We start from the raw sequence: 24,498 nt of genomic DNA, 5'->3' as shown, positions 1-24,498 counted from the left end.
GGCTCGATGTGGTACAACCATGGTTCAGTTGTGGTTCGATGTGGTGCATTGATGGTTTGATGTAGATCGATCATTGTACAATTGTAGTTCTATTATGGTTCGACATGGATTGATCATTGTTCAATGTGGTTCGATTGTGGTTCATTACGCTTAAACCATAGGTCGATATAGATTGATTACTGTTCACCATGATCCGACTAATGATTGATTAAAATTTTGATTACAGACCAACAATAATGCATTATTTAATATTGTATTAATAAGATGCAGTTATGATTAGAAACATGGTTCTGATTCCTGAATATACATGTATCATACAACACATCACTACATTGTCTCTGTAGCTGAACGCTGTGAGACTGTAGAATCTTGCCATGCAGGTGAAAGATAAGAATGATGATCTAGTGGGGACAAAACTAGTGGGGATAGCTATATATAACGTGTGATCTGATGAAACATTGTTGCAATTCAGAATAAAAATTTATAAAAATCCAAATTATATTTTTTTACATTGAAAAGATTCCCAAAAAAATTGGAATCGGCAGCACTGGATATCGTAAGTACTATTTTCACTTTAATTATACTTTAATTAAGCTGTAACGAGCTTCTCTCTGGAATACTTTCAGATAGTGACATTGCATTGACAGTAACTGAAAAGATATTGTCTGAGGGTACTCCTAGAGTATCTCGCGATAGTTTTTACATTGTCAAGCGTCCACGCACCCCTAAATTTATACAATTAATTCTTTATGTATTTTTTCAGCTCATAAACCATTGGTTTATGAGGTTCTATGCCATGCGACGTCGGCGGCAGCAAAACATATGCAAGGAGCACCAGGCGTATCACGTCGTAAGTACCATTTCCGAATAATACATTTTAATAAAATACTTATTCCATTTAATTTTTTATTAATTTTCTGTATCCTTCGTTTGCTTACAGCTTATAGACTTAGTGTTTATAATGCACCGTGAAGAGCGCCGACGCCGACAATATAATAATGTGTTACGATCCGAGGGCTAGATAGTCCGACCGAGGGTGAGGGTTTTTTGGGATATTGTTATTGTTTCGTGGACGAACCAACGGGTAACTTTGCACTCGTTGAGAGACACCTCACGGATGTAGACGAACCAGTGCGCAAAGGCCAACACCGGGAGCCTCCTCAGGTTTTAGGTAGGTTTTCGTGGACGAACCAACACTCAACTTGGCGAGTATCGGGAGCCACTAGGGTGGAATAAAGACTGTGGACGAACTAGTGAGTAACTTTGCACTCGCCAGGAGCTACGGGATGTGGACGAACCAGTGCGCAATGGCCAACACCAGGAGCCACTTGTAGGTTAGGAAAGGGACCGTCGCAAGGATTGCGAAGATGTTAGTAGAGCCTCGTAACTTTTAAATTTATAATATATCTCGAGCGGTAAAGATATAATATTTGTGGGATCGTTACGCGTTCGCTTCTTATTGGATTTAGGAAAGGTTTTGATTGAACTAAGTCCAATTTAACAAACCTTATAAAAATGTATATTACTACACGTTTAAGTTTGACTCGAAGGAATACAATTGTCGATGAGTTTTAAGTGTCCCGGAACTACGTCCTCTCTCTCTAGATTACGCACAGAGGTATGCGGGGGACGCGTCGTTAAGACCACGTTACAGTGAATTTACTTTACGTACTGTACTCTATGATTCTGCTCGAAGGAGAACAAATGCTCGATCTTGCTTCCAGTCTCAGCCGCATACTGAACTCGAACTGGATTGGAAATGAGCCCGCTAGACCGAGTCTCTTGGCCTTCTTATAGTCAAAAATCTATGACAAAAATGGTGGGGACTCGGCTGCACGCCACCGCAGTCGCTCGGACGGCAAACTCGTGCTCTAATTGGGCGGTGTTTTTCATTAATAACTGGTTAACAAAGCCTCATCTTACATTTTCACTAAGGAAAAAGTTGTTTCAAATCACCCCCTGAATCACCCCTTTTAAGGAACTGCGACATTTTTGTTACACCCTGTATACCACTAAAACCGATGCTTGGGAAGTTCCGAGTCATATTGGTGAAATGTCACCGAGCTGAAGAAATATTGCGAATTTCACGTCAAACGCCTACTGTTTTAGGGAGGAACGGGTTCGAAATAAATTCCGCAATTCTTAGTTACGAGAAAAATATATATTATTACCATGTCCGCGTGTCGCGGTGCTGCGTCGTCATAAAGACTGTTCCCATCGGAAGCTCCCCACTCCACCATCGGTGAAAGCCTGTTTCACATAGTTTTATCATTGGCGCACAACTCAACACCTACCTTAACGTAAAAGTACGCTTTATATATCGCTGAAAACGATGCTTAGGCAAGTTTCGAGTCATACTGGTGAAATACCACCGCACTTGACAAAATAATGCGGATTTCACGTCAAACGTCAACTTTAACGTAAAACTACGCTATATACCACTGACATCGATGCTTGGGCAAGTTTCGTGTCATACTGGTGAAATATCGCCATGCTTCCTGTAATACTGCGAATTTCGCGTCAAACGTCGACTTTAACGTGAGACTACGCTATATACCACTGACATCGATGCTTGGGCAAGTTTCGTGTCATACTGGTGAAATATCGCCATGCTTGCTGTAATACTGCGAATTTCGCGTCAAACGTCGACTGTAACGTGAGACTACGCAGTATATATCACTGAAATAGATATTTGGGCAAGTTTTGAGCTATGTCAGTAAAATATATCCGCATTTGATGAAATATTGCGAATTTTAAGTCAAACGTCGATTTTAATTTGACACTACGCATTACAAGTCACTGAAAACGATGTCTCGATAAGTTTCCAGACGTATTGGTGAAATATAACCGCGTTTGCCTACGAAGTACCACCTTTCTGAATAGGGAATTTAGAAGAGGATACCGTGGAGGTTTTAGTGGGTGAGAGTCCCACACTACTCTGACAGACCTAAGGTGTGCGGTAGGACATTTCCTCCACGTGATACTAAAAAAAAAAAAAATCCAGGCCGCAGTTTGCACCCAGGCTGCAGTTTGAGCCGCTACTCAACCAGATCGGACAATTAGGGCCGCAGAAATCGATTTGAAAAGCATAAAATTGAGAACAAGTAAGCAGTTTTTCGATCTTATGATAGATACCGATACAGCGGATGGCAGAATAATGATTGTATTTAGTGTAATAGTAATTTAGTAATAATTTTAATTCCATAAACTTCAAAAATTTATATGCTCATACACTAAAATATAAAGATTTAACAAAAAATTTACCATGATAAAAAATTTTTATTCTTATTTTTCATCTATAATAATTATCTTTTTATCGCTATTTTCTCTAATATTAAACAATATATTTTTCATTTGACTAATTATAGAAATTACTAACTTAATTTTTTTATCATTATTAGCTATTTCAAAAAATATGAAAATTAGAGTTCTTTATTTTTTTATTTCATTTATTAGAAGATCTCTAGTTTTAACGGGAATTTTATTTAATAATTTTAATGTATACTCATCAATCCTGATAATAATGGGAACTTCATTAAAATTCGGGATTATTCCATTTAATGCTTGATTTAATTTTATATTTAAATCAATTAATTTCATAAATGCATTTTTATTAATAACATTCATAAAATTAATTCCTTTTATTCTTTTAATAAATTCAATCCCTATAAAAGAATTATTAATTATAATTACTCTAAATTTAATTGTATCACCGCTATTAATATTAAATAAAAGTTCTTTAATACTAATAATATCATTTTCTTCAATTTATCAAACTTCATTAATAATAACATTAATATATTTTGTTACACACGAAGTTTCGAGAAGAGAAACCTTTATTCGTTCACAATTGACGTTACAATTATTGACAATGATTTTGACGTGAAAACCACCAGAGTCTAACTCAGGACTAACTCTCGCGTTCGCCTGCCCCCCTCTTTATACTCTTTCTTATCGCTTCCTCGCATCGGCTTTTCGTTTGGCTCATCGTGTTTACTTGGACCATGAGACTCCCAACGTTGGCTTTTGCGTTCGGCGTACGTTTGGCTCGTCGCGTTTGCGTCGCTTCTAACGTTAGCTTTTCGTTTGGTTTATTTTGTTACTTCGCTCGGCCCGTGAGATTCCTCCTGGGGTGAAAGAAAATGCGTCCTCGCATTTTGATTACAATTCTACGTTCCTATCTAATAGTATTAGGTTGTATTCTAGTTCCTCCGCAACGTTTAGGATGTGGTCTAACTTTGTAGCTATATCTCTTTCGCGTGCCCATTCGTTAAATGTTCGCGGTAGATACTGATTGGTTTTGTTTTCGTAATTTACATTTACACTATAGCAGGCCGGCATATACCTTCTAAGGTCTAGTGTCTTATGCTTTAGGAAAAAGAAAAATTTGGTAACGTATAGCGAACAGATGTTACAGTCTTCGGCGCGTCTATACTTGTGAATATTCTTTCCGCACATGCTACAAAGTTCTCTTTCTGCTAAGGCCCGGGTTGATAAAATGTGTCTTTCTATGCCGTACTTCGCGTATTTCCACGTGTTCCTTCTGTCTTCAAGGGTGAGCGAGGTGAGTTCTGGCTGACAATTTTTGCAATAATATTGATCTTGCTCGTCGTCATCCAATGTGGTATAGACTAGGCTGTCGTCTTCTATTCCTCTGGCGCAGACGAAATTTTCTAGGATGTCAATGAATGTTTCCAGTTTTCTGGTTTCATCTTCTAATAGGTTTCCCTCTAATGTGTACTCGGCGGTGTACCCCATCCTGCAACACATGAATTATTGAACTTCTTTGACTGTAAGTTTGTAAAATCCTCTCCTAGGTGGTCTTGGTCTTGGTGAGGTTTCTTGTTCCTGGTATTGAGGTGGTTCTTCGTCTTGATGCATTAGATCCGTCATTCTTACTGGTTCCGCTGGTGTTCTATCTATTGTTTGTGCGTATCTTCCCAACGAACAGTGGTCGTAGATGATGGTGCACGGTCTGAAGATTCCCTTTAATAGGTTCCATGTCGGTTGTAAGCAGTTTATTTTGTATAGGACATATAGTCCTGCTCCTATTAGGCTGATATACCCCAATATTGCCGTTTAGTACTTGAGATGTTCCATTACCGTCATTGTTCTCTTCTTTAATGACAGTGTCTCAATCTGTTGGTTTATTACATCTATGGTGGTTCCTAGTAATTGGAGGTCTCGCGCTGTCACTTGAGTCTTCTTGAGATACGTTATGTTTAGATCCTGTACGTCGATTTGTTTTTCCGCCAATGTTTGCTTCCAGTGATCTTGGTGCTCTATTGTTTCTACAGGTATATTGAGCGTGATATTCCTTTTATCTCCTCCGGCTTTTATTATGGCTTCTTCTGTAGTTCCTACGCCGCCTTGTGGTAGGTGTATTATATTTCTGTCTTGTATTGTTATTACATGCGGTTCTTCCTTATCGCGTAGGACGTGTAGCTGTTCTCTCTTTGGGGTGATTGCTATCCAATCTTGGTTAGTCAAGAGTTGGATGAACAACGTTCCTTGCAACTTGATATATTTTTGTGAACATTCTTGGCCCTTTTTCAGGAGTAGCGCTATCAGGCATGCATTTGATGATGACGTGAGGTAATTCGGGTGTTTCCTCCGTGCCACGTACTGGTTTCCTATAGTTTTAAACTGTGCTTTTTCTTCTTCGTTGATAGGCATAAACTCTGTTCGCGGTTCGTTTAAGAGCAGGTATTCGAGTTCTATATTGTATATAGAGTATCCTTGTAGGTATGAATACGTTGGTAAGGCAATTGGCTTGTATAGCATGTATATGTCTTCTTCTATTATGGGAATTCGGAAATTATAAATTAGCTTTTCTTTCGTGAGAGTTATCGCTATTTCACTTACATCCAATAGTGTGCCATAGTATTCTTCTTTTAGTGGTACTGGAAATTTTTCGGACTGGGTGGTACTCTTGATTGCGTCAAATAGCTCTTTAGGAGGTAAAATCGTTGGGTGTACTATTCCGTGTTTTCCGTCCACTATAGCTTCTTGAAGTTTTTGCATAGTGGCTGACACATCGTGGTAGAGGAATATGTGATCTGCTAATGTCTCATCTATTTCCATATTGAAAATTTCTTCTTTTGTTGCGTTCTGTAATAGTTGAAAGTTAATGTTCAGATTTTCCGTTTGTTGTTGTATATATTTATAAGTTCCTAGGTTGTTTTGCATTTTATGAAGTAACACTGTGGTTTGATCTTTTATTAAGTGTGCTATCTTGAGGTTGTCTTCTCTTAACTTATCCAATTCATTGTTATAGTATTCTGCGTCTGAGGCTGACATCGTCCCGAATAATACTTTCATTCCTTCCCATATTACATTCAGTAATCCTCTTTTCTGCACGTGTCCAATGAATTTCCTCAAGGATGTTAACTCCTGACTCAGTCGGTTGTTTCGATCTAGTTGGAGTGTTATTCGCTGTTTGCTTAGGCACGGTTCGATTTCTTTACATCTTTCTGCTGGTTGGTTTGTTTGTAGCATTAACAGTTTTATCTCCTCTTGCAAATGCCCGTATTCTATTCCCACCGTCATTTTCCATGTACCATGGTATATCTGCGTTTTCTTCATGTGTTCTAGGTAGACCGATTTCTTTTCTTCTATTGGTGTTATGGTTATCTCTTCTTTATTGAGTGGTTTCATCCAAGCTTTGTGGACTAAAATATTCAGAATCAGAAGTTTCGGTAGCTGATTCATCTTCATTTTGGCTTTGCGTTGCTTCTGGACTTTCTCCTTCTGTTTCTGCAACAAAGAAAGGTTTTACATCCGATAAATGATACGTTACTTCCCTATTGTTTTTCCTTATTGCAACTGCTTGGTTGTCTATAACTCGTATTATCTTGTATGGTCCTTCCCACGGTGAGTCGAGTCTCTTGTCCTGCGGTTGCCTTCGTCTGACCATTACGTATTGTCCTATTCTGTATTCTCTTTCTATTCTAGCTGTCGGTAACCTTTGTCGCGTTTTCTCCTGTTGCTTCTTTATTTCTTCTTTAGCGGCCTCTTGTATTTTCCGTCTCCTATTGCTCAGTGCCTGGTATGCCATTCTTTCTCCGAATTCCATTTCACGTGTTTCTATCGGAATATACTGTTTCCAGCCTGACATAAACTCGGAAGGGGATACTCCAGTAACTTCGTTATGTGTTGTATTGTACGACATGGTAGCGTCAGGTAGAAGTTTGACCCATTCATTTTTTTCTCCTATAAAGCTTCTTAAATAGTTGAATATTTCTCTATGAGTTCTTTCGTCCTTTCCATTCGATTGCGGGTGATATGCGGCGGTTGTCGTGTGTCTAATTCGAAGTTTCTCATCTATGAACTCTTGAAATTCCCCTCTGAATTCTAAACCGTTATCTGTTAATATTTCTTTTGGCACCCCGAATATCCGACAATAACTTATCCAAAAATTTTCCATAACCTCCTTAGGCGTTTTTGTTCTTAGTGGGGCCAGCTGCACGTACCTTGTCAAATAATCCTGTATGACTAAAATGTATCGGTACTTCCCGTCCGATGGTAAGGGTCCCAGGGTATCAAACGATACTTTGTCGTTGGGTTTCATTGGTATGTCTGGCGTTCCTGGAGGCGGTCTGTTGGCTGTATACTTTAGTCTTTCTCTTTGACATACCTCACATTCCCTTACAAAATTTTCCACGTCCTTTGCTATCCCTGACCAGTTATATGTGGTCCGTAGTCGTTGGAGCGTTTTTTCGACTCCTTGATGTCCTCCTAACGTGCTTTCGTGCACGTTTTTTATCAAGCGTTCTTTCTCTTCTCGCGTTTCCGGATCCTTAGTGAGATTACATCTTACTATTAGGCGCTTTTCTGGTGTTTTTTCCTTATGAATGAATTCTATCATTCGCAGGATAGTTTCTTTTACATATGGATCCAGGATTCGTACTTCTATTTCATCCACTTGAGGTACCTTGGTTTTCAGCCCAGCATACCATGCTTCTTCCTCCGCTTCTGGATCGATTTGCAGCCCCCTCTCTGTTTTGCTGGTTGTTACGACGAGTCCTCTCCGGGGTACACGTCCAGTATCATATTCCAGCGTTTCTTCTTTTCCGAGGGCTCTTGCTCTGCTTTTAAATTCGGCATACGTTGGAGCGGCTTCCTCCTGAAGGTCGCTCAGTACATTTTCACTTGTCTCATCCGTCTCGCCGTCGTTTACCATGTGTACGTTGGTTTCCGTAATCCGGGATAGGGCGTCCGCATTAGTGTTACTCTTACCCTTTTTGTAAATTATTTCGTACTCGTACTCTTCTAATTTCAGCCTCCATCTTATAAGCCTAGATGTCGAATCCTTAACGTTCATAGCCCATGTCAGGGGTTTGTGATCCGTGACTACCTTAAATTTTCGTCCGTATAGGTATTGATGAAAGTGCTTTATTCCCCAAACTATTGCCAGGAGTTCTTTCTCGGTGGTTGAATAGTTTTTTTCGGTCTGGTTGAGCGTTCTGGATGCGTACGCCACTGGCCGGTCCTGACCAACTATTCCTTGCGAAAGCACAGCTCCGATTGCCTCATTGCTTGCGTCTGTGGTCAATATAAAGTGTTTTTTCCAATCGGGATACGCAAGAACTGGTTCGTCGCAAAGGGCGCTTCGCAATGTGTCGAAAGCCGTTTGCTCCTCATTTCCCCATTTCCACTTGATTCCGTCCTTGAGTAGGGTTGTTAGCGGCGACGCTTTTTTCGAGAAGTCTCTTATAAACTTCCTATAGTATCCTGCTAGTCCTAGAAATTGCTGGATTTCCTTTGGACTCTTAGACGTTGGAAAGGTTTTTATTTTCTCTATTCGTTCTGGATTCGGTTTTATTCCTTCTGCGGATATTATGTGTCTTAGATATGATAACTCTGGTTTAAGGTATTCGCATTTGTCTGGTTGTAGTTTTAGGCCGACTTTCGATAATCGTTCAAGCAGAATTTGCAAATTTTTATTGTGTTCCTCTAAGGTTGTTCCAAATACTATTATATCGTCCATATACACGAAGCAAGTGTTTCCAATTAATCCTCTTAGACCGTTGTTCATCATCCTTTGAAAAGTGGCTGGTGCATTTTTCAGTCCAAACGGCATTCTGTTATATTCGTAGTGTCCGTCTGTAGTAGAAAAAGCGGTTTTTGCCTTATCTCCTTCTCTCATGGCTATTTGATGAAAGCCTGAAGCTAAATCAAATGCAGAAAAGTATTTCGCATTGCCCAGTTTATCCAATATTTCGTCTATTAATGGGAGTGGATAAGAGTCCTGTTTTGTTCTCTCATTTAATTTCCGATAGTCTATCACGAGTCTCCACTTCCGTTTACCTGAAGCGTCCGGTTTTTTGGGTACTATCCACAATGGCGAATTGAAAGGGGAATTGCTTTCTCTAATTATTCCTTGCTCTAGCATTTTCCTTACTTGCGTTGCCACTTCTTCTTGATGAATTGGTGGGAACCTATATTGTCTGGTGTGTATTAGGGTTGAGTCCGTTAACTCTATGGAGTGTTCAGTTAAATTTGTTAAGGGTAGGGGATCTCCTGGTAGTACGAAGGTGTCGTGATATCTTTTTATTATTTCCCATATTTGTTCTTTCCCTTCTATAACGTGGTCCAGTCTAGTGTTTTGTTTCAACAATTCTTCGCGTTCCTTCGTAAGAGGTTCAGGGTTTTTTGGGAAATCTGACGGTTGGATTTTCTGGCCCAATACTTCCGTCGCTCTCACCCTTTTGGTTTCTGTTTCACTTAAGTTGTTTACAGGTATTCGGGCGATTCCACCTTTCACCGTGACTAGTGTAACGCCCCACGACTCTGTCTCTGTCTCTGTCTCTGTCTCTGTCTCTTCCTATTTCACTCTATCTCTCTCTACTATCGCTGTCTCTCTCCATCTTATTGTAAACATATCTATCTTTTTCTATTTCTATCTTATAACTGTATAATAGTGCGTATTCTGTTATCCAATTACTAATAAACATTTTTGTATTACGACACACATTATATATTATAGATTTTAATTACGTTTTCATATAAGTATAGCATATTTCGTACGTTTTCATGTTAAAGCAGCCACTATTAGAATAAGAGCGCCATTAGAATTAGAACAACTGCGCATGTGCGAACTCCGACTGGCGAGTATAAAAGGAGCTGCGAAAGCAGCAGGAACACACTTCTCTCTGGCATCAAGTTGCGAATAGACGAAGATCTGGGAGGCAGCTGAGATACTCGTCCAGTGAGATCGAGACCGCTCCTTTAGGGGTAGCGACCGTTTTCCAGAGATCAAGAGTATTCGATGCTCCTTTACAGGTTCAATCTTGAGTAGCTTTATGACAGGTGCACTACGACGATTCTAAGCAAGTGCAGTACGGGCAACATCTTGGAGGTAGCTGAGATACTAAAGATCGAGACCGCTCCTTTAGGGGTAGCGACCGTTCTACCAAATAGTAATTGATGCTCCTTTAATATAGAGTTCGTGCTTGCCGTAGGCAGACGAATCGCTTGCCAACAAGTGCTAGAAGCCATTCTAAGTCGGACGCATTTCTAAGACCGCGCCTGAAGAGTCTTTTCTCCAAGGTAGCGACTGATGTAAAAAAGATAACGAAGGGCTTACGGATGCTTAGGCAATCAAGCAAAGATTATATGTTTCATGAAACCTTGAGACCGCTCTTAGGTTATACCCATCTATAACTTCGGCAGCGACCAGGGCATACGAGACAAGATCTATTGCACACACACACACACTTACACTGCGTATCGTCTAATACAGAGGATCCTCTACCGCAATTAATACGGATTAATAATTAATAACTTAATTTCTATTCACGAATCATAGACACATAACCTAACTCTCGCGAAGTATATCGCATAACGATTACGATCAACATAACCTCGTCTGTACATAATAATTAACCTTATTTGTTCTTATAAATATTTAACGAATTAGAATAGGCATTAGTATTGTATTTACGTTAGAATTAGAATAGGGTTTTACTGAATAAATTAATGTCAAGAAAGATCTAAGCTTTGGATTTTAACTCAACCGCACGCCACACGAACCCCACTTTTCGTCCATCGGAAAGCCGCTCTTCCATGGACAACGTAGCATCGCTTTAGGGACGTTACACTAGCATATCTGTATCTTCTAGTGTTATCTTTGCTTCTCCGTCTTGGATGTTAGCTACTTTAATTTTTTGTAGTTTGCTCGTTTTCGGCGGTATGGTTATTTCTTCCCTGTCGTCTTCTTTTCTCTTGAACAAGTTGTTCTCTAATCGTAACTGTCCTCTGCTTATATCCCATGTACAATGCAACGTTCTCAACGAATCTATTCCGATCAGGCCATCTTCCTGCATAACTTCGTCTCTTACTACTTGAAATCTTAAATTCTTTCCGAACAATTTTCTTTCAAATTCTCCTGCCGTTTTAAAGGTACTTCGTGAAAGAGTTCTCACTTCGCGTATATTTTGCCTAGATATCTTCTTTTTGTCGATGATCATAGATTCTTTTAATAGTGATATGGCTGCCCCCGTGTCTACTAAGAATTTACTTGTCTTCACGTTTTCTGATTTCAGAGTAACGTACGTTAATCGATCCCCTACTGCCGTGTTTATTCGTATAGCATTTCGCTGGTGTTCCCCTGAAAGTTCTCTTCCAGAGAAGTTTCTTGTTCGGGTTTTTGGTTTTCTTGGATTGCGTGCGCCGGTGGGGTTTCTGGGAAGCCTTGGCGCGTTTGAAAATTTTGAAATTGTTTCGTTCTACACTCTGCCTCTAGATGTCCTATTCTTTTGCAGTAATTACATTGTTTTATCGTGTTTCGCACCTGGGGTTTTACGGGATTTGAACGAGCTTGGGAATTCGGTTGCGGTCTTTTCGCATTGAAGTTCACACGGTTTTGAAATCTCGCTGGGTTCGGTTTAAAAAGGTGCTGTCTCTGCTGCATAATTTCCGCGTTTATTGCTTCTTGGATTGATCGCGGGTTTGCTGTTTTTACCTCTAACCGGGTTTCTTTGTCTAATCCATTTATAAAATCTATCACTCCTTTTTTCTTTTCCTCTTCTAATAACAGTTCGCGATACCCTGTCGGTAGTGGCCTACTTAATGCGGCGTTTAGTGCAGCATCGTGTATTCTCATGAACCGGGATACGTACGAATTTACGGGTTCTCTGAACTCTTGTTTGCATTGAATTCTCTGTAATTGAAGTACTGTTGAATCGATTGGAGTTCCATAGTTTTGTCGCAATTGTTCTTTCAAGTCATCGAATGTTCCTATCATCTCAGCGCGGATCACCGTTCTGGCCTTTCCAACTATCTTTTGGCCTAATATGTTTCCTAACAATAGCTGGGCTTTTTCTTTCTGGACATTATGTTTGGCTGTTTCTATTTGACAAATGAAGGTCTCTCAACCGGTAATGTTTCTCCGTCAAACTCGGACACAGTTCCTAATAATTCGTTCAATGTACACGGAGCCGGTTCGAATTCGTTATCGCTTGTCAGTACAGACTGCATTGATTTTGAGAGGAGATCCTCTCTCCGGAGTGATTCACCCTTCGTTTCTAACTTCTCCAATCGATTCATTATTTCAGAGAGCATTTTAGTAACAGTTTCTGATTCGGCCATCTTACCTTGGTTTTTGTTTTCTTTCCTTTCTTTTTCGTACTTCTTAGAGAGTTGGCTCTTCGTCAGGTATTCTCTTCGTTGCTCGTGGTTTCGGAATCCGCTGGCCGTCTCCGCAGCTACGTTGACTCAGCAACGATTTTCAGGAAATCCCACCGCTGCCACCAAATATGTTACACACGAAGTTTCGAGAAGAGGAACCTTTATTCGTTCACAATTGACGTTACAACTATTGACAATGATTTTGACGTGAAAACCACCAGAGTCTAACTCAGGACTAACTCTCGCGTTCGCCTGCCCCCCTCTTTATACTCTTTCTTATCGCTTCCTCGCGTCGGCTTTTCGTTTGGCTCATCGTGTTTACTTGGACCATGAGATTCCCAACGTTGGCTTTTGCGTTCGGCGTACGTTTGGCTCGTCGCGTTTGCGTCGCTTCTAACGTTAGCTTTTCGTTTGGTTTATTTTGTTACTTCGCTCGGCCCGTGAGATTCCTCCTGGGGTGAAAGAAAATGCGTCCTCGCATTTTGATTACAATTCTACGTTCCTATCTAATAGTATTAGGTTGTATTCTAGTTCCTCCGCAACGTTTAGGATGTGGTCTAACTTTGTAGCTATATCTCTTTCGCGTGCCCATTCGTTAAATGTTCGCGGTAGATACTGATTGGTTTTGTTTTCGTAATTTACATTTACACTATAGCAGGCCGGCATATACCTTCTAAGGTCTAGTGTCTTATGCTTTAGGAAAAAGAAAAATTTGGTAACGTATAGCGAACAGATGTTACAGTCTTCGGCGCGTCTATACTTGTGAATATTCTTTCCGCACATGCTACAAAGTTCTCTTTCTGCTAAGGCCCGGGTTGATAAAATGTGTCTTTCTATGCCGTACTTCGCGTATTTCCACGTGTTCCTTCTGTCTTCAAGGGTGAGCGAGGTGAGTTCTGGCTGACAATTTTTGCAATAATATTGATCTTGCTCGTCGTCATCCAATGTGGTATAGACTAGGCTGTCGTCTTCTATTCCTCTGGCGCAGACGAAATTTTCTAGGATGTCAATGAATGTTTCCAGTTTTCTGGTTTCATCTTCTAATAGGTTTCCCTCTAATGTGTACTCGGCGGTGTACCCCATCCTGCAACACATGAATTATTGAACTTCTTTGACTGTAAGTTTGTAAAATCCTCTCCTAGGTGGTCTTGGTCTTGGTGAGGTTTCTTGTTCCTGGTATTGAGGTGGTTCTTCGTCTTGATGCATTAGATCCGTCATTCTTACTGGTTCCGCTGGTGTTCTATCTATTGTTTGTGCGTATCTTCCCAACGAACAGTGGTCGTAGATGATGGTGCACGGTCTGAAGATTCCCTTTAATAGGTTCCATGTCGGTTGTAAGCAGTTTATTTTGTATAGGACATATAGTCCTGCTCCTATTAGGCTGATATACCCCAATATTGCCGTTTAGTACTTGAGATGTTCCATTACCGTCATTGTTCTCTTCTTTAATGACAGTGTCTCAATCTGTTGGTTTATTACATCTATGGTGGTTCCTAGTAATTGGAGGTCTCGCGCTGTCACTTGAGTCTTCTTGAGATACGTTATGTTTAGATCCTGTACGTCGATTTGTTTTTCCGCCAATGTTTGCTTCCAGTGATCTTGGTGCTCTATTGTTTCTACAGGTATATTGAGCGTGATATTCCTTTTATCTCCTCCGGCTTTTATTATGGCTTCTTCTGTAGTTCCTACGCCGCCTTGTGGTAGGTGTATTATATTTCTGTCTTGTATTGTTATTACATGCGGTTCTTCCTTATCGCGTAGGACGTGTAGCTGTTCTCTCTTTGGGGTGATTGCTATCCAATCTTGGTTAGTCAAGAGTTGGATGAACAACGTTCCTTGCAACTTGATATATTTTTGTGAACATTCTTGGCCCTTTTTCAGGAGTAGCGCTATCAGGCATGCATTTGATGATGACGTGAGGTAATTCGGGTGTTTCCTCCGTGCCACGTACTGGTTTCCTATAGTTTTAAACTGTGCTTTTTCTTCTTCGTTGATAGGCATAAACTCTGTTCGCGGTTCGTTTAAGAGCAGGTATTCGAGTTCTATATTGTATATAGAGTATCCTTGTAGGTATGAATACGTTGGTAAGGCAATTGGCTTGTATAGCATGTATATGTCTTCTTCTATTATGGGAATTCGGAAATTATAAATTAGCTTTTCTTTCGTGAGAGTTATCGCTATTTCACTTACATCCAATAGTGTGCCATAGTATTCTTCTTTTAGTGGTACTGGAAATTTTTCGGACTGGGTGGTACTCTTGATTGCGTCAAATAGCTCTTTAGGAGGTAAAATCGTTGGGTGTACTATTCCGTGTTTTCCGTCCACTATAGCTTCTTGAAGTTTTTGCATAGTGGCTGACACATCGTGGTAGAGGAATATGTGATCTGCTAATGTCTCATCTATTTCCATATTGAAAATTTCTTCTTTTGTTGCGTTCTGTAATAGTTGAAAGTTAATGTTCAGATTTTCCGTTTGTTGTTGTATATATTTATAAGTTCCTAGGTTGTTTTGCATTTTATGAAGTAACACTGTGGTTTGATCTTTTATTAAGTGTGCTATCTTGAGGTTGTCTTCTCTTAACTTATCCAATTCATTGTTATAGTATTCTGCGTCTGAGGCTGACATCGTCCCGAATAATACTTTCATTCCTTCCCATATTACATTCAGTAATCCTCTTTTCTGCACGTGTCCAATGAATTTCCTCAAGGATGTTAACTCCTGACTCAGTCGGTTGTTTCGATCTAGTTGGAGTGTTATTCGCTGTTTGCTTAGGCACGGTTCGATTTCTTTACATCTTTCTGCTGGTTGGTTTGTTTGTAGCATTAACAGTTTTGTCTCCTCTTGCAAATGCCCGTATTCTATTCCCACCGTCATTTTCCATGTACCATGGTATATCTGCGTTTTCTTCATGTGTTCTAGGTAGACCGATTTCTTTTCTTCTATTGGTGTTATGGTTATCTCTTCTTTATTGAGTGGTTTCATCCAAGCTTTGTGGACTAAAATATTCAGAATCAGAAGTTTCGGTAGCTGATTCATCTTCATTTTGGCTTTGCGTTGCTTCTGGACTTTCTCCTTCTGTTTCTGCAACAAAGAAAGGTTTTACATCCGATAAATGATACGTTACTTCCCTATTGTTTTTCCTTATTGCAACTGCTTGGTTGTCTATAACTCGTATTATCTTGTATGGTCCTTCCCACGGTGAGTCGAGTCTCTTGTCCTGCGGTTGCCTTCGTCTGACCATTACGTATTGTCCTATTCTGTATTCTCTTTCTATTCTAGCTGTCGGTAACCTTTGTCGCGTTTTCTCCTGTTGCTTCTTTATTTCTTCTTTAGCGGCCTCTTGTATTTTCCGTCTCCTATTGCTCAGTGCCTGGTATGCCATTCTTTCTCCGAATTCCATTTCACGTGTTTCTATCGGAATATACTGTTTCCAGCCTGACATAAACTCGGAAGGGGATACTCCAGTAACTTCGTTATGTGTTGTATTGTACGACATGGTAGCGTCAGGTAGAAGTTTGACCCATTCATTTTTTTCTCCTATAAAGCTTCTTAAATAGTTGAATATTTCTCTATGAGTTCTTTCGTCCTTTCCATTCGATTGCGGGTGATATACGGCGGTTGTCGTGTGTCTAATTCGAAGTTTCTCATCTATGAACTCTTGAAATTCCCCTCTGAATTCTAAACCGTTATCTGTTAATATTTCTTTTGGCACCCCGAATATCCGACAATAACTTATCCAAAAATTTTCCATAACCTCCTTAGGCGTTTTTGTTCTTAGTGGGGCCAGCTGCACGTACCTTGTCAAATAATCCTGTATGACTAAAATGTATCGGTACTTCCCGTCCGATGGTAAGGGTCCCAGGGTATCAAACGATACTTTGTCGTTGGGTTTCATTGGTATGTCTGGCGTTCCTGGAGGCGGTCTGTTGGCTGTATACTTTAGTCTTTCTCTTTGACATACCTCACATTCCCTTACAAAATTTTCCACGTCCTTTGCTATCCCTGACCAGTTATATGTGGTCCGTAGTCGTTGGAGCGTTTTTTCGACTCCTTGATGTCCTCCTAACGTGCTTTCGTGCACGTTTTTTATCAAGCGTTCTTTCTCTTCTCGCGTTTCCGGATCCTTAGTGAGATTACATCTTACTATTAGGCGCTTTTCTGGTGTTTTTTCCTTATGAATGAATTCTATCATTCGCAGGATAGTTTCTTTTACATATGGATCCAGGATTCGTACTTCTATTTCATCCACTTGAGGTACCTTGGTTTTCAGCCCAGCGTACCATGCTTCTTCCTCCGCTTCTGGATCGATTTGCAGCCCCCTCTCTGTTTTGCTGGTTGTTACGACGAGTCCTCTCCGGGATACACGTCCAGTATCATATTCCAGCGTTTCTTCTTTTCCGAGGGCTCTTGCTCTGCTTTTAAATTCGGCATACGTTGGAGCGGCTTCCTCCTGAAGGTCGCTCAGTACATTTTCACTTGTCTCATCCGTCTCGCCGTCGTTTACCATGTGTACGTTGGTTTCCGTAATCCGGGATAGGGCGTCCGCATTAGTGTTACTCTTACCCTTTTTGTAAATTATTTCGTACTCGTACTCTTCTAATTTCAGCCTCCATCTTATAAGCCTAGATGTCGAATCCTTAACGTTCATAGCCCATGTCAGGGGTTTGTGATCCGTGACTACCTTAAATTTTCGTCCGTATAGGTATTGATGAAAGTGCTTTATTCCCCAAACTATTGCCAGGAGTTCTTTCTCGGTGGTTGAATAGTTTTTTTCGGTCTGGTTGAGCGTTCTGGATGCGTACGCCACTGGCCGGTCCTGACCAACTATTCCTTGCGAAAGCACAGCTCCGATTGCCTCATTGCTTGCGTCTGTGGTCAATATAAAGTGTTTTTTCCAATCGGGATACGCAAGAACTGGTTCGTCGCAAAGGGCGCTTCGCAATGTGTCGAAAGCCGTTTGCTCCTCATTTCCCCATTTCCACTTGATTCCGTCCTTGAGTAGGGTTGTTAGCGGCGACGCTTTTTTCGAGAAGTCTCTTATAAACTTCCTATAGTATCCTGCTAGTCCTAGAAATTGCTGGATTTCCTTTGGACTCTTAGACGTTGGAAAGGTTTTTATTTTCTCTATTCGTTCTGGATTCGGTTTTATTCCTTCTGCGGATATTATGTGTCTTAGATATGATAACTCTGGTTTAAGGTATTCGCATTTGTCTGGTTGTAGTTTTAGGCCGACTTTCGATAATCGTTCAAGCAGAATTTGCAAATTTTTATTGTGTTCCTCTAAGGTTGTTCCAAATACTATTATATCGTCCATATACACGAAGCAAGTGTTTCCAATTAATCCTCTTAGACCGTTGTTCATCATCCTTTGAAAAGTGGCTGGTGCATTTTTCAGTCCAAACGGCATTCTGTTATATTCGTAGTGTCCGTCTGTAGTAGAAAAAGCGGTTTTTGCCTTATCTCCTTCTCTCATGGCTATTTGATGAAAGCCTGAAGCTAAATCAAATGCAGAAAAGTATTTCGCATTGCCCAGTTTATCCAATATTTCGTCTATTAATGGGAGTGGATAAGAGTCCTGTTTTGTTCTCTCATTTAATTTCCGATAGTCTATCACGAGTCTCCACTTCCGTTTACCTGAAGCGTCCGGTTTTTTGGGTACTATCCACAATGGCGAATTGAAAGGGGAATTGCTTTCTCTAATTATTCCTTGCTCTAGCATTTTCCTTACTTGCGTTGCCACTTCTTCTTGATGAATTGGTGGGAACCTATATTGTCTGGTGTGTATTAGGGTTGAGTCCGTTAACTCTATGGAGTGTTCAGTTAAATTTGTTAAGGGTAGGGGATCTCCTGGTAGTACGAAGGTGTCGTGATATCTTTTTATTATTTCCCATATTTGTTCTTTCCCTTCTATAACGTGGTCCAGTCTAGTGTTTTGTTTCAACAATTCTTCGCGTTCCTTCGTAAGAGGTTCAGGGTTTTTTGGGAAATCTGACGGTTGGATTTTCTGGCCCAATACTTCCGTCGCTCTCACCCTTTTGGTTTCTGTTTCACTTAAGTTGTTTACAGGTATTCGGGCGATTCCACCTTTCACCGTGACTAGTGTAACGCCCCACGACTCTGTCTCTGTCTCTGTCTCTGTCTCTGTCTCTTCCTATTTCACTCTATCTCTCTCTACTATCGCTGTCTCTCTCCATCTTATTGTAAACATATCTATCTTTTTCTATTTCTATCTTATAACTGTATAATAGTGCGTATTCTGTTATCCAATTACTAATAAACATTTTTGTATTACGACACACATTATATATTATAGATTTTAATTACGTTTTCATATAAGTATAGCATATTTCGTACGTTTTCATGTTAAAGCAGCCACTATTAGAATAAGAGCGCCATTAGAATTAGAACAACTGCGCATGTGCGAACTCCGACTGGCGAGTATAAAAGGAGCTGCGAAAGCAGCAGGAACACACTTCTCTCTGGCATCAAGTTGCGAATAGACGAAGATCTGGGAGGCAGCTGAGATACTCGTCCAGTGAGATCGAGACCGCTCCTTTAGGGGTAGCGACCGTTTTCCAGAGATCAAGAGTATTCGATGCTCCTTTACAGGTTCAATCTTGAGTAGCTTTATGACAGGTGCACTACGACGATTCTAAGCAAGTGCAGTACGGGCAACATCTTGGAGGTAGCTGAGATACTAAAGATCGAGACCGCTCCTTTAGGGGTAGCGACCGTTCTACCAAATAGTAATTGATGCTCCTTTAATATAGAGTTCGTGCTTGCCGTAGGCAGACGAATCGCTTGCCAACAAGTGCTAGAAGCCATTCTAAGTCGGACGCATTTCTAAGACCGCGCCTGAAGAGTCTTTTCTCCAAGGTAGCGACTGATGTAAAAAAGATAACGAAGGGCTTACGGATGCTTAGGCAATCAAGCAAAGATTATATGTTTCATGAAACCTTGAGACCGCTCTTAGGTTATACCCATCTATAACTTCGGCAGCGACCAGGGCATACGAGACAAGATCTATTGCACACACACACACACTTACACTGCGTATCGTCTAATACAGAGGATCCTCTACCGCAATTAATACGGATTAATAATTAATAACTTAATTTCTATTCACGAATCATAGACACATAACCTAACTCTCGCGAAGTATATCGCATAACGATTACGATCAACATAACCTCGTCTGTACATAATAATTAACCTTATTTGTTCTTATAAATATTTAACGAATTAGAATAGGCATTAGTATTGTATTTACGTTAGAATTAGAATAGGGTTTTACTGAATAAATTAATGTCAAGAAAGATCTAAGCTTTGGATTTTAACTCAACCGCACGCCACACGAACCCCACTTTTCGTCCATCGGAAAGCCGCTCTTCCATGGACAACGTAGCATCGCTTTAGGGACGTTACACTAGCATATCTGTATCTTCTAGTGTTATCTTTGCTTCTCCGTCTTGGATGTTAGCTACTTTAATTTTTTGTAGTTTGCTCGTTTTCGGCGGTATGGTTATTTCTTCCCTGTCGTCTTCTTTTCTCTTGAACAAGTTGTTCTCTAATCGTAACTGTCCTCTGCTTATATCCCATGTACAATGCAACGTTCTCAACGAATCTATTCCGATCAGGCCATCTTCCTGCATAACTTCGTCTCTTACTACTTGAAATCTTAAATTCTTTCCGAACAATTTTCTTTCAAATTCTCCTGCCGTTTTAAAGGTACTTCGTGAAAGAGTTCTCACTTCGCGTATATTTTGCCTAGATATCTTCTTTTTGTCGATGATCATAGATTCTTTTAATAGTGATATGGCTGCCCCCGTGTCTACTAAGAATTTACTTGTCTTCACGTTTTCTGATTTCAGAGTAACGTACGTTAATCGATCCCCTACTGCCGTGTTTATTCGTATAGCATTTCGCTGGTGTTCCCCTGAAAGTTCTCTTCCAGAGAAGTTTCTTGTTCGGGTTTTTGGTTTTCTTGGATTGCGTGCGCCGGTGGGGTTTCTGGGAAGCCTTGGCGCGTTTGAAAATTTTGAAATTGTTTCGTTCTACACTCTGCCTCTAGATGTCCTATTCTTTTGCAGTAATTACATTGTTTTATCGTGTTTCGCACCTGGGGTTTTACGGGATTTGAACGAGCTTGGGAATTCGGTTGCGGTCTTTTCGCATTGAAGTTCACACGGTTTTGAAATCTCGCTGGGTTCGGTTTAAAAAGGTGCTGTCTCTGCTGCATAATTTCCGCGTTTATTGCTTCTTGGATTGATCGCGGGTTTGCTGTTTTTACCTCTAACCGGGTTTCTTTGTCTAATCCATTTATAAAATCTATCACTCCTTTTTTCTTTTCCTCTTCTAATAACAGTTCGCGATACCCTGTCGGTAGTGGCCTACTTAATGCGGCGTTTAGTGCAGCATCGTGTATTCTCATGAACCGGGATACGTACGAATTTACGGGTTCTCTGAACTCTTGTTTGCATTGAATTCTCTGTAATTGAAGTACTGTTGAATCGATTGGAGTTCCATAGTTTTGTCGCAATTGTTCTTTCAAGTCATCGAATGTTCCTATCATCTCAGCGCGGATCACCGTTCTGGCCTTTCCAACTATCTTTTGGCCTAATATGTTTCCTAACAATAGCTGGGCTTTTTCTTTCTGGACATTATGTTTGGCTGTTTCTATTTGACAAATGAAGGTCTCTCAACCGGTAATGTTTCTCCGTCAAACTCGGACACAGTTCCTAATAATTCGTTCAATGTACACGGAGCCGGTTCGAATTCGTTATCGCTTGTCAGTACAGACTGCATTGATTTTGAGAGGAGATCCTCTCTCCGGAGTGATTCACCCTTCGTTTCTAACTTCTCCAATCGATTCATTATTTCAGAGAGCATTTTAGTAACAGTTTCTGATTCGGCCATCTTACCTTGGTTTTTGTTTTCTTTCCTTTCTTTTTCGTACTTCTTAGAGAGTTGGCTCTTCGTCAGGTATTCTCTTCGTTGCTCGTGGTTTCGGAATCCGCTGGCCGTCTCCGCAGCTACGTTGACTCAGCAACGATTTTCAGGAAATCCCACCGCTGCCACCAAATATGTTACACACGAAGTTTCGAGAAGAGGAACCTTTATTCGTTCACAATTGACGTTACAACTATTGACAATGATTTTGACGTGAAAACCACCAGAGTCTAACTCAGGACTAACTCTCGCGTTCGCCTGCCCCCCTCTTTATACTCTTTCTTATCGCTTCCTCGCGTCGGCTTTTCGTTTGGCTCATCGTGTTTACTTGGACCATGAGATTCCCAACGTTGGCTTTTGCGTTCGGCGTACGTTTGGCTCGTCGCGTTTGCGTCGCTTCTAACGTTAGCTTTTCGTTTGGTTTATTTTGTTACTTCGCTCGGCCCGTGAGAATTTAAATTTTTATATTTTTATTCTTTACTTCATCATATATTCAGTATTATCATATAATATAATCTATTTAATCATAGATATAAAATTAGAAATTAAAATAGAAATAATAATCTTTAACAATAAATCAAAACTTACATTTTTTTATTTATTACTAACATATATACTTATTCCACCAATAGGAGTATTTTCTTTAAAATGATTAGGGTTAGAGAACTTAGTAATTAAACTTAATGGTTTTAATCTTATCCTCTCTATCATTATTGTAATATCAAGACTATTAATAATTTGAAATTATTTAAATTTTATTAATAATAATTTATTCAATAAAAATTCCTCAAATATATTCTTAAAATACAAATATATAGATGTGTGAATTTTATTCATTATAAATATTATAGTAATTATATTTAGAATCATATACATTTACTTTAAAATCTAATTTCTAAAAAATTATATTTTAGTTTTAAATTTGCAATTTAATATTTTGATTAAACTATAGAAATTATATTAATAGTATTAGAAAATTTTATTTTCATAAATAAATTTACAATTTATTCCTTTTATCAGGCATAATACTCTAATACTTTATTTAAAGATTTTAAGTTAATTTTAAACTATTAATCTTCAAAATTAAAAATATAAATTTAATTTTATAAATCTTAATTTCTTCGTGAATAAAAAAATGATTATACTCCACTAATCATAAAAATATTGGCATATTATATTTTATATTCGCTATATGATCAGGAATAATTGGTTCATCAATAAGATTTATTATTCGATTAGAATTAAGAAGACAGGGGCATGAATTAAAAATGATCAGATTTATAATTCAATTGTAACGTCTCATGCTTTTGTTATAATTTCATTTTATGGTTATACCATTCATAAGTGGAGGTTTTGGGAACTGATTAGTTCCCTTAATGATTGGAGCTCCAGATATGGCATTTCCACGAATAAACAATATAAGATTTTGATTACTACCTCCTTCAATTTTTTTATTATTAATAAGAAATTATTTAAATTCAGGATCAGGCACAGGATGAACAATTTACCCTCCATTATCATCATCTATATACCACCCATCATCATCTACCGATCTAACAATTTTTTCCCTTCATATCGCCGGAGTATCATCAATCATAGGGGCTATTAATTTTTTAGTGACAATTTTCAATATAATAAATTATTCGTTACAATATGATCAACTACCTTTATTCCCATGATCAGTTGTAATTACAGCAATTTTACTTTTACTATCACTACCTGTTCTTGCTGGAGCAATTACAATACTTTTATCAGATCGAAATTTAAATTCTTCTTTTTTTGACCCTATAGGAGGGGGTGACCCAATTTTATACCAACACTTATTTTGATTCTTTGGACATCCAGAAGTTTATATTCCAATTCTTCCAGGATTTGGACTAGTCTCACATATTATTTTAAACGAAAGAGGTAAAAAAGAAACATTTGGAAACATGGGAATAGTATACGCAATACTAGGAATTGGTTTTCTAGGATTTATTGTATGAGCACATCACATATTTACTGTTGGAATAGATGTAGATAGTCGCGCTTATTTCACATCAGCAACTATAACTATTGCCATTCCCACTGGCATTAAAGTTTTTAGATGACGAGCAACATTCCATGGATCAAAAGTTTACGCAAATCCAACAACTTTATGATCTAGGGGATTTATTTTTTTGTTTACAATAGGAGGATTAACAGGAATTATATTATCAAATTCATCTATTGATATTTTACTTCATGTTACATACTATGTTGTAGGTCATTTTCATTATGTACTTTCAATAGTAGCAGTATTTAGAATTATTGCAAGATTAATTCACTGATATCCTTTAATTACTGGATTAACATTAAACAAAAAATTTCTTAAAATTCAATTTTATTTTATATTTATTGGAGTAAATATAACATTCTTCCCTCAACATTTTTTAGGATTAATAGAAATACCACGACGATATTCAGATTACCCTGACGCATATTACTGTTGAAATTTTTTATCTTCACTAGGATCATTAATTTCAATTAATAGAATAATAATAATTATTTTTATTATATTAGAAAGATTTATAGTAAAACGATTAATTTTATTTAAATATTTTCAAAATTCACTTGAATGATTACAAAATTATCCCCCACTTGAACACTCATTTAATGAAATTCCTTTGATTTTTAAAAAAGAAAATAAAAGAAAGAAAATTTAATTTGAAGCTTATAAAATTTATAAATTAAAAATTAAACTTAATATGGCAGATTAGTGCGATCAATTTAAGCTTCATATATAAAGATATATTTCTTTTATTAAAAATTGCTACATGAAATATATTTTCACTTCAAGATCCTAACTATCCTTTTGCTGATAATTTAGTTGTATTTTATAATATTACTATATATAACATTATCAATAATTATTTCGATAACATTATTTATAATAATAAA

General features: G+C 38.8%; 2 protein-coding genes across 2 annotated transcripts; both read right to left on the bottom strand.

The window, feature by feature from the left end:
• Positions 1-6,590: 6,590 nt before the first annotated feature.
• On the bottom strand, positions 6,591-13,713 carry LOC143187757 (uncharacterized). The gene is made up of 2 exons (XM_076391974.1): positions 12,597-13,713; positions 6,591-6,756 (listed from the first exon to the last, which is right to left on the bottom strand). The coding sequence occupies exon 1, from the start codon at positions 13,711-13,713 to the stop codon at positions 13,117-13,119; it is 597 nt and encodes a 198-aa protein (XP_076248089.1). The 3' UTR covers positions 6,591-6,756; positions 12,597-13,116.
• A 15-nt stretch (positions 13,714-13,728) lies between these two features.
• Positions 13,729-15,540, bottom strand: LOC143187756 (uncharacterized). The gene is made up of 2 exons (XM_076391973.1): positions 14,042-15,540; positions 13,729-14,011 (listed from the first exon to the last, which is right to left on the bottom strand). Exons 1-2 carry the CDS (start codon positions 15,538-15,540, stop codon positions 13,729-13,731), a joined length of 1,782 nt encoding a protein of 593 aa, XP_076248088.1.
• Between the last annotated feature and the right edge of the window lie 8,958 nt (positions 15,541-24,498).

Source organism: Calliopsis andreniformis, unplaced genomic scaffold (genome assembly GCF_051401765.1).
Source record: "Calliopsis andreniformis isolate RMS-2024a unplaced genomic scaffold, iyCalAndr_principal scaffold0227, whole genome shotgun sequence".
Classification (NCBI taxonomy): Eukaryota; Metazoa; Arthropoda; class Insecta; order Hymenoptera; family Andrenidae; genus Calliopsis; species Calliopsis andreniformis.
Note: the sequence above shows the minus strand (reverse complement) of the source record. Positions and strands in the feature narration are given on the sequence as shown.

Coding starts and splice junctions, on each gene's coding strand:
- LOC143187757 (XM_076391974.1), bottom strand. CDS start 13,713: ATGGGGTACACCGCCGAGTACACATTAGAGGGAAACCTATTAGAAGAT.
- LOC143187756 (XM_076391973.1), bottom strand. CDS start 15,540: ATGAAGAAAACGCAGATATACCATGGTACATGGAAAATGACGGTGGGA. Junction 14,012..14,041: donor ACGGTAATGGAACATCTCAA/GTACTAAACGGC, acceptor GGGGTATATCAG/CCTAATAGGAGCAGGACTAT.